Source organism: Buteo buteo, chromosome 31, assembly GCF_964188355.1.
Source record: "Buteo buteo chromosome 31, bButBut1.hap1.1, whole genome shotgun sequence".
NCBI lineage: Eukaryota > Metazoa > Chordata > Aves > Accipitriformes > Accipitridae > Buteo > Buteo buteo.
In genome coordinates this window covers 945,888-956,620 of record NC_134201.1, presented here as the reverse complement: position 1 = coordinate 956,620, position 10,733 = coordinate 945,888, and the positions used below count along the sequence as shown (strand labels likewise).

Genomic DNA, 10,733 nt, shown 5'->3' with positions numbered 1-10,733 from the left:
AGCTATTGGGGTGGTTGAAGTCTCCCATGAGGACCAGGGCCTGCCAATGTGAGGCTGCTCCTACATGTCCATTGAGGACCACATATACTTCTTCTTCCTAGTCTGGTGGCCTACAGCAGACCCACTATAACACCACCCTTTCCTGTTCTCTCCTTAATCCTCACCATAAAGATCTCCATTGGCTCCCTATCCATCCCCAGACAGAGCGCCATGTCCTCCAGCTGCTCTCTCACACAAAGGGCAACTCTCCACCCTTGCCTTCCCATCCTTTCCTTCCTCAAGAACCTGTATCTCTCCTTTTCAACACTCTACCAGGTCTCCATGGTCGCAATAAGATTGCTGCCCAGCAACTGCACACAGATCTCTAAATCCTCATGGTTATGCCCCGTACTGCACGCATTAGAGTACAGGCACTTTAGAGAGGCAGCCCAGCATGTTGAGTTCTTGGAGAGGGTGTGAGAGATTTCTCCACCATGGTGCTTTGTAGGCATTTCCTTGCTTACATGTAAGTGCTGGAGTTGACCCCACTTAGGCACCATTTTGATGATTTTGTGATCCCTTCCCATCACATCACCCCATGCCCTTTGCTCAGTGATCCTATCTATCACTCCCTTAGAGGACTGCTGGTTACTCCCTCCCTCCCCCATCCTTCTTAGTTTACAGCCCTGCTTATGAGGTCAGCCAGCCTGTTGGCAAAAACAGCTTTGCCTTGCTTAGAGAGGTGGATCCCATCTCTCCCAAGCAGATGGTGGCCTGCAAACAGGGTGCCATGGGCACAGAACCCAAAACCATGTCCCCTACACCTATTCTGCAGTTAATTATTAACTTGTCCTATTAGTGCCTTTCTCCCAACACCCTTTCCCCTCACCAACAAGGTTGAGGAGAACACCATCTGGGCCCCCATGGCCTTCACTATCACTCCCCAGAGCCCTGTAGTCATATCTGATACTGTCACTTCTTTCCCCTGGCAGTGTGATTTGTGCCCACTTGGAATAAGAGCAGGGGGTAGTAGTCAGAGGGACGGATGAGCTTTGGACGTCCCACCACAACAACCTGGATCCTGGTCCCCAGCAAGGAGCAAACCTTTCTAGGTGGTTGGTTGGGATGACAGATGGGTGCCTCTCTGCCCCGTATTAGGTAGTCATCCATTATGATCCAAAAACCCCCATGGCACTACGTCTAGTTGAGGCTTGACTATCTCCATTGTGGAGATCCCACAGCCTTTCTGGGTGCACGTTCCCAGTGCCAGACAGACCTTATAGTGCAGATTCTTTGCTTTTAAGCCTAGTCAGAACTTCCCATGGCCCAACTTTTTCCCATGGCTTCTCATCCTTCCACTGTGCCCAGTTGGGAAGAGTCTGACTCATTCTCCTCTGCACCATCTCAAAAGCTAGCTGTAGACAAAGACAGTATCATCTCCCCTAGGCCAGCCTTGAATTTCTGACATCCTTCTCTTTGGCCCAGTGATATCGACCAGTCTTCAGCAGACTCCCCATTTCCAGCAGCTGGAGGTTGTTGCACTCGTGGGCCTAAACCTGTGTCTATAACCGCCGTGCTGATCCCCACCAGGTCCCACTCAAGCTTCAGGAGATAACTAGGGATGTGAAGTCAGGGGTGACCCACCCCATTCCAGGGGTCTTCATTCCAATGAGACAGAACCCGTCCTCACACCAGTGTATTGTCTGTACCGTTCCAGCAGTCACTCCATGGGGAATGGAGGTGAGCAGCTTTGATGCACATGTGCATCCACAGAGGCAGCTCCTCACACGCTCTTCTCTACAACACGGACTGTGGTAGAGGGGCCTAGTTCTACCTTAAATTACTTATGAGATGCCCCCATCACCCTGGGAAGGTGTTTTCTGCAGGGGTAGAAAACCTTTCCGTTGCTCTCACTGAAAGTAGTGACCCATGGAGGTGTAATGACTGTCAGCTAAATGGCAGTCATACTTGTGAGTTACCCACCAAAAAAGAAACTGTACTGTGCTAAAAAAGGAGGAGTGTAGCTTTAAAGTGCAGATCTCCCAAGTCCTCTGCCTTTCTTAGCCCAGATATGGAGAAAGTGACAAAGGAGGTGTGATGCATAAGTATCCTGACTCGGATGACCAAACCAAGGACTCTCTGATACCACGATGGTATCACAGATATCCCAAAGGGAGAGCTGTGCCTTTCTGGAAGGCAACCTACAGCCTGGCAGGACTCCCGTTAGAGGACAATAACACAATGTTGGTTTAAAGAAGACGTGGGACTCATAGCCATATGATGTAGGCTATAGACGTAGGCGCATGACGTACATTGCCTGGAGCCCCACGGGTAAGAAGGGGGCTTGGGCACCTCCATGCAGACACTTCCATGCCAGGACCAACAGGGTCAAGTGTCTGAAATGCAACTGAACACCGGGTCCCAAGGAGCCTGGGAGCTAGAACAGGAGCAGCAGGCACAGATGGGGAAAACAAGGAGCAACAGTGTCATCCTCCTGCTGAGGGACAGACAGATGGGCAGCCAGGAGACCCTCCACCTTACCCAGCTGTGCACACCACCTTCCACAGCAGCATCACAGGGCAGTCTCTTTCAGCCCCTTTCTCCGGCAGAGGGGAACGTGCACAATGGGGGAGAGATGCAGGCGATATGCTCCTCTACTTGAGGTCCTGCTGCAGAGGAGACAGCTCTGGGCTGTGCTTGACCCCTCAGGTAACACTTACCAGGCCTCATCCTGACCCCAAGCTGTGCATCAATTTCCTGGCTTGACCCTGGACCTGCTCCATCATCAGAACCTCGCCAGATGACCTGGACTCTGAACTGCCTCCAGCTGCCAGCCCCCTGGCCTGCCCTGCTCCCTTGGTGGCAGCTCAGGCTGGTGAGGCCCCCTCCCTGCTCACCTGGGGATACCCCTCACTTCCCAGCTAGCTCTGCCTTCCAGAGCACTTGTCCCTCGCTGCCCCCTGACAGAGCTGAGGTCCCAATCATGTCACCATTACCTGCATCTCCACTGCCCTCCCCTGTGCTCTGATTGACTTGATGGCTTCACGATGCCCATTGTCCTGATGGACTGTCACTTTGCTACAGCTGACAGGGCTTCACAAGGAACAACCCACCGGCATCCTGGCCTTTCCCCCTGACCTCTCTCCATGCTGTTGCCTCTACTTGGCAAGCTTAGTGATGAACTTGCTAGGAAAAAAAAAAAAAAAAATGAAAAAAACCCCCAAACGACCAAAAAAACCCTCAAAGGAAAAGGAAAATAAAACCCAAGAAAAACAAGCCATGCAAAAGACATTTGCTCACCACCAACCAATCAATGCCCAGCCAACCCCCAAGCAACAGCAGCTGCTTCCAACCTCTACCTCCCCAGTTTTATTTCTGAGCATGACATCACATGGTATGGAATATCCCTTTGGTCAGATGGGGCCAGCTGTCCCAGCTGCATCCCCTCCCAACTTCTTGTGCACCCACAACCTACTCACTGGCAGGACAGTGTGAGGAGCAGAAAAGGCCTTAATGCTGTGCAAGCACTTCTCAGCAGTAACGACATCATCGGTGTGTTATCAACCCTGTTTTCAGCACAAATCCAAAACGCAGCCCCATACAAGCTACTGTGAAGAAATTTAACTCTGTCCCAGACAAAACCAGTACACTCAGGTTGGAAAGGAACACAGGACGTGTCCAGCTCAGCAGGGGCAACTTTGGGGTTAAGAGCTGGTTGCTCAGGACTTGATCCAAGTTACGACTTGAAAACCTCCAAGAATGGAAATGGGATTATTTTTCCAGGCAGCCGCTTCCCGTGCTTGGCTGTCCTCATGAGGAAAAAGCTTTCCCTTGTCTCTGGTGTGAACTTTTCTTGTGTCAATCTCTTGGCCTCCCTCCATGCACCACCACAAACTGACTGGATGACATGGGGAAAGGAAAAACTCCTTGCCTCCAGCCCCCTACACCTGAAAGGAGCTCCAGCAAAGCTCGGTCAGTACAGCAGACAATAACTGTGCCTCATGACTGAGCCGGTGACCATTCCTGAAAAATTTCTTTCAAACTGGAAGCTTCCTGGAAGCTCCAGCTTTTTGGACAAGGTAGTTTTCTTCTCAGTTTCAGGTCTGACTCTCTCCTCTTATGAAATACCTTTAAATTCTTCTTAACTTGGAAAGGAGGAGAAGAAATCCCTGCAGTGCACAAGGATCAAGGAGACAACTTGACCCATACAACTCTGTGGGGCTTCATCCACAGCTGCTGAGAGAGGACAGGGCATCCTCCTGAACAGGTAACACTCTGCCTGGAGCCAGGAGCAAGTGAAGTTCTGCTAACGTCTGTCCTGTCCGGGGAGCTCTTCTGCTTGATAGCTTTATTAATGACTTGGAGGTCTTGGTAGATGGCAAACTGCACGTGAACCAGCAGGGTGCCTTGTCAGCCAAGAAGGCCAACAGCATTCTGGGCTGTATGAAGAGGACCATAGCCAGAAAAGGAGGGAAGGTGTTTATCCCTCTCTCCTCAGAGCTTCTTAGACCACCTGGACAACACTGTGTCCAGCTTTGGTCTCCTGTGCCCCGTCCCCCATCCTGGTGCAGGCAAGACACTGATGAGCTGGAGCAAGCTCAGCAGAGGGCTATGAGAGGGTTGGGTTGGGGGCAGGCTGGAGCACTTGCCATCTAAGGCAAGACTGAGTTAGCAAAGCTTGTTCAGCCTGGATCAGAGAAGGCACCAGGCGATAAGGAGAAGTGTTTTCACCATGAAGTCAGTTGCCAAGAGAGGCTGTGTCCTCCCTATTCTTGGACGTATTCAAGTCTTCTTCCCCCCTGCCTGTCATCTCCTCCCTTTGACCAAAAGAGTATTGCTCCTGCAAGAGTAAAGCAAGAGAGCCATGGAACCAACACAGACTCTGCATGCCCTGAGACCTCGCTTCCCTACAGCGAAGAAGAGAGCTCTTTCATCAGCCCCACACTTCTTTTTCCACCCTCAGCCTTCGTAGTTGCATGTATCTGGCTTTTGCTAAGATCCCATTTGAACTGGAAGCCCGCAAGACTCCTGGAACTCCTAACATCAACCTGGCATTCACCACAAACCTGGACCCCAGCCGGCCATGAAGGCATCAGTCATCCAGCGCCTCAGGTGTGCTGCCCAGGGCAGGTTTTGTCACGCCACTGTCAGCACCGCTGATGCTGTGCCCATGTCCCGTCCTTCTGCCACAGACTGCCCATGATCCCCAAACAGCTCCAGCTGCCTCGGGGGCTGCGATGAAACATTTCAGGAGTGGGCTGAGGTGGGTTGGCAGGAGATGGACCCTTGGCACTGCCTGGCTTGCAGGCCTGGGCAGGAAGAAGCCAGCTCCCCCCTGCCAGGGCTGGGAACAGTTTTTCCCAGGAACTTCCCTGAGGAACACGTCTTCTGTATCTCTCCATGCCCTTGCATGGCTGGCATGGGGACTAGGGCTCCTGGGGCAGAGCTGAAGAAGCTCAGCTGGGAGAGTGTTGGAGTGAAGACCTAAAGGTCCCTGGCTCGAGCCCAGGCTTTGACAATGTTTTCCCTCAGGCTTTTGCAGAGCCTCTTGCTCTTCCTCCAGCCTACCCCTGCCCTCCTGCCACTGCCTTCCTCATGCTCAGGGCAGAGTTTCCCCGGGGCTGGGCACAGCTTTTCCCTGGGGAGCTCCCTCCAGAGCTGCTCCTGGTGATCCTCCACCTCTACCCTGGCAGGAGCACCTGAGCTCAGGCTGCTGGGTGGATGTGCACAGGCAAGTGAAAGAGGGTCAGGCTGCCCAGGGGGAACGCAGAGACTGTGTCTGTGCATGCAGGGGTAGAGTCAGGGCAACTCTAGTTAGAGCTCAGCTGGAGCTGGAACCAGCAAGGGGTGGATAAGCAGAACAGCTTCTTTAAGTAAGTCCATAGCAAAAGCTACGATAGGAGCTAAGGAAAATGTGTACCTGCTGCTCAGTGGGGCAGGGGACCTTGTAGCCAAGGGCATGTACAGACCTGAGGTATTCAGCACCTTTTTCCTCTCCCTGATGCTTCCCAGTTTCCCAAGCCTCCTAACAGAAACTGGGGGACCTGAGCACCCAGTCCCTGCCAACCCCAGCTGCATCTCACATGGGCGTGAGGACACAGCCATCTTCCAGGACCTCTTGGATTTTAGTCCAGAAGACAAGCCATGCTGGGCTGGCCTTTTTTCCTTAGTCAAGATATGCAGACGTGTGAGAGGATGGAGCTGGCCATGTACCACCTCACAGCTGGGCTGAGCAGCCAGCACTGGAGACGAGTGATGTGAGGGGCTGCCCTGTGACAAGTGTCCTGTAGCAGCTTCTCCTTGTGTCCAGGAAGCAAGGGATCAGACTGAGCTTTTCTTCTGCACCTTCTACACTTGGTTTCTCTCCAGAAATTGCTGGCTCTGCACCATGAGTACAATGCTGTTAGCCCACCCTCCCCAGTCATACTGAAGAGCTCGATGCTCATCTCCATTTTTCAGACAAGCTCAGCCCCATTCCCGGCTCTCCCTGGTACCTGCCACAGGGAGCTGCAGAGCTCTGGGATCTCCCACCAAAGCCCGAGCTCCTTTGAAGGGAACAGCAGTCCCAGGAAGATGGGGAGGAGGGGCATCAGGGAGGAGGGCACGTCAGCTCCCCTGTCAGCCCCAAACTGCAGGCCAGCAATGGCATGAGGAAATGGAGGCCAGTGACTCCCTTGTATCCAGGAAAGTCCTCACCAAGACAGACTTTGACTTCCCCCCATTCCCACTGCCAGCCCTGCTTCCCAGGACAGTGCAAAATCCCTGGTCCTGGAGACCCTGGGACCCCTCCATCAGCTCCTGCTGCTCCAGACATAGAGCAGTCAGCCCTGAACTTGCACGTGCAGAAATGGATTTCTCTTTCTTATTTAATCCAGAAGCACGAGAGGTGTTTGGGTGCTACACTAGATCCAGGCCACGTTTTTTTTCCTGAGGGTGCATGAATCACTCTCCAGCCTCCCTCCCTGTGCCTGTGGGGTCCCTGCTGCCTCTCCTGGGATTGCAGAGCCCTCCATTACCTTCTCACACTTGGATCTAGTGTTTTCCCTTTTTATGACCATGTCTTGGGTGGTCCCTCATTTTGTGAAGCTCCCCACTCACTCCTGGGCACACGCTGTCCCTTCAGATCCCCTGAGCTCTCCCGATTCACCTCCAGGAAGGATGAGTGTTGGCCATTAGCCCGTGTGGCTGCCCAAGGCAGGTAAGCATGAGACAACTCTCCAACTCTGTTTGCGCTAGGCACTGACACCTGAGCCCTGGGTCCAGCCGTGTGTCCCCAACAGATCACACTGGGGTGCCGAGCTCATCGTCCAGGTCAGTGGGGAACTTAGTGAAAGCCAGAGGATCTTTTAGGATGCCGCTGAATGACAATGTCCTTTCATGCTCTTTTGAATTATAGCCCGGTCTTCAGGACCTGCACTGAAGGTCTCTGTGGTGGGGAGACACCACTTTTTAAAGACATATAGCATTGGGGAGCCAGCTCTGATAGTGTTGAAAGCATTTACAGAATGCTTCTAGGTCAGACACAGCAGGTTTCACCATTAGCAGAGCTGGGATGAATCCAAACATTTCTGTAGGATCGCAAGTATGACAGAGACAGCAACAAGAAAAACCAAGCATACTGCAGACCTGCCCTTAGATACCATGGGCGCCATGACTGCATAGGGCTGGGCAAGGCATTCTAGATGAAAAATGTCTCTGAAACCAATTCTCTCACTGCGTCCTTGAATTCCCTCTCCAAAGAGTGGAGGGCAGCTAATTCCAAGAGCATGATTTCACCGAGAGCAGGTGTCTAAAAGAGATGGGGATTTCCCCCTCTGTTAACCCCCATTTCTGTCCCTAGGCAGTGACAGCAAGAGGTCCATTTCCCCTTCTGTAGGGCAGTGACTCCGCTGAGCCAGCGCAGATATCCAGCCTCTGATTAGAAACCCTCGGAGGGGATGGGCATTCAGCTCCCCCATGCACCCCACAGACCCACCCTCTTGCTGCAGTGCAGATGTGCACAAAAGAAGCTCCTGCATGCGAGTACCTGGTCTGAGCTCCTTCTCTAACCAGTGGGGATGGAGGGTGGCAGTTAGTTACTCACACTTTTGTGTGGCCTGCTGCATTTGCAGTGCCAGGGTGCTCCGAGACACGTCCAAGCGCCTGCAAGCCCTGACAGAGCAATTCTGAGTGACCCACAGCCTTCCTCTGCGTCAACACTAGGGATGAGTGGGCCTCCACTGAATGGGGGTGACACTGATCACTCTCCAGACTCCTTCACCCATGCTGCGGGGTCCCTGCTGCCTCCTCTGGGATTGCAGAGTCCTTGTTTCCCTGTGGATACACCAATTTGGCCCTTTACCTTCGGTGACTCCACCTTGGGTGCTCTCTCACTTTGTGGGGGTCCATTCACTGCCCATCTCAAGCACACTGTGTCCCTGGAGAGCCTGGGGGATCTCCAGGCAGCTCCAGTTTCCCCTTGAGAATGACGTTGTCTGCCCTGTCTGACATGTGACAGCCTTGGGTTTGTCACTCAGTGACCAGCCATGGCCTCCACTGTCACTAGACACTGACGGGTGAGCCCTAAATCCAATCCTTGATGTCTACATGGTCACAAGGTGACTGAGAGGCTTTTGCTCCTGCAGTCAGGCAGAACCCTGAGCAACTCCTGACTCCGGCATTGGAAGACAAGCCCAGTGTTCATGCACAGCACAGAAGAGATCTCATTTTATTACACAGATGTTGTAATGTGTTCAGCTCTCAGCAAGCATTAGACACCTTTATAGAAGCTCCATGTAAGAAAGAGGGGGTTCATACCTCTTTAGAAGTGAAAGGAAACCAAACATTACTGTAGGAACATTATAAATGAAGAATAATAATTACAGTAACAATAAAGAGAACAAAAACAACAACAGGTCAGGACTGGTGTGGAATACCCTGGCAGTCATTTGTGGAGAGATGGGATGTTTCTCGGTGCTAAATAGGAGTCCATGTAATCAGTTTCCTAATACCATTCTTGATCTCTGGGTTCCTCATGCTGTAGATGAGGGGGTTCACGGCTGGAGGCACCACTGAGTACAAAACTGCCAGCACGAGGTCCAGGTATGGAGACGAGATGGAGGGGGGCTTCAGGTAGGCAAATATGGCAGTGCTGATAAACAGGGAGACTACGGCCAAGTGAGGGAGGCACGTGGAAAAGGCTTTGTGCCGTCCCTGCTCGGAGGGGAGCCTCAGCATGGACCTGAAGATCTGCCCATAGGACAGTACAATGAAAACAAAACACCCAAATGCTAAACAGCCACTAACCACAAGTACCCCAACTTCCCTGAGGTAGGCATCTGAGCAGGCGAGCTTAAGGATCTGGGGGATTTCACAGAAGAACTGGTCCACAGCATTGCCCTTGCAGAACGGTAGTGAAAATGTATTGGCAGTGTGCAGCACAGCATAGAGGAACCCACAGCCCCAGGCAGCTGCTGCCATGCGGACACAAGCTCTGCTGCCCAGGAGGTTCCCATAGTGCAGGGGTTTGCAGATGGCAACGTAGCGGTCATAGGCCATGACAGTGAGAAGAAAATATTCTGCTGACATCAAAAATAATAAGAGAAAGACCTGGGCAGCACATCCCAAGTAGGAGATGGCCCTATTGTTCCAGAGGGAGTTGGCCATGGCTTTAGGGACAGTGGTTGAGATGGAGTCCAAGTCGAGAAGGGATAGGTTGAGGAGGAAGAAGTACATGGGTGTGTGGAGGCGGTGGTCGCAGGCTATGGCTGTGATGATGAGGCCATTTCCCAGGAGGGCAGCCAGGTAGATGCCCAGGAAGAGCCAGAAGTGCAAGACCTGCAGCTCCCATCTGTCTGCAAATGCCAGGAGGAGGAACTCAGTCATGGAACTGCTGTTGGGCATATGCATCCTCTGGACACCGGGGACTGTCCAAGGAGGAAAAGGCAGTGACAAGTTACCACAAACATCTCTGAGTAAAACCAAAGATATGTCTCATAAACCCTCGCCCTCTCACACACGCTACCTTTTCCCTTCCTCAGGAGAAACTTTCATTCTGCCTCTGCTCTTCAGCTTCATTGTCTGTGGCTCTGTGTGCTGGAGCAGGGCCTCTGCCCATTGTCTCTTGAGGAGTCGACCCAGCCCCACTGCAGTGGGTAGATGGGAACGTGGCAGGGGGGCTGGGTTTGATGTTCAGAATATGTCAGATAAAATCACTCCTAACACAGGAGGGCTTGTCAGCATCTGCACTCCCAGTCTTAAAGAATGTGGGTGGCAGAAAGAAGATTTGGGGGGGGGGGGGGTGTGTGTGTGGTTAACTACGTCCCCCATCCTTCCATGTGAGTGTTCTCTGAAATCAGAAATCATGAGCTGAGACATGAGAGTCAATGGATTCACTGTGGCTTAGTGAGGAGTGAATAGAACTGGTTGGGCTTGTTCCCAGCTGCCCTGTGCTTGCAGTTTTCTCAGATGGAGGGTGATCACACTCCTGTGGTACCAGTAAAAGCCACCAGATGCTGCTGAGAGCAGAGGAATCCACTGCAGACCACTCAATGCCTCACCCTTTCTCAAGGTCTCAGCACCCTCTTTCTAGCCAAGGACACCAAGACTCCTTTCATCAACCCAACAGCATTTCCTCAGTTATAGGTAGCATCTCTGCACCTGTCTTTGTGGGCTTTCAGATAACAGAAAGATGCTATGTGAAAGATTTCCTTGCTTAAGGACAGCTCACAGCTTGGAAAGCCACCCCAAAGAGATAGCCAATGTCCTAATGAATA

The 10,733-nt window shown here is 52.3% G+C and overlaps 1 protein-coding gene across 1 annotated transcript; it reads right to left on the bottom strand.

Moving 5' to 3' along the window:
* Positions 1 to 8,934: 8,934 nt before the first annotated feature.
* Positions 8,935 to 9,861, bottom strand: LOC142025964 (olfactory receptor 14C36-like). Its single transcript, XM_075018712.1, has one exon. The coding sequence runs from the start codon at positions 9,859 to 9,861 to the stop codon at positions 8,935 to 8,937; it is 927 nt and encodes a 308-aa protein (XP_074874813.1).
* Between the last annotated feature and the right edge of the window lie 872 nt (positions 9,862 to 10,733).

What these genes read in the sequence shown, in the direction of transcription:
- LOC142025964 (XM_075018712.1), bottom strand. Translation starts at nt 9,861, where the DNA reads ATGCCCAACAGCAGTTCCATGACTGAGTTCCTCCTCCTGGCATTTGCA.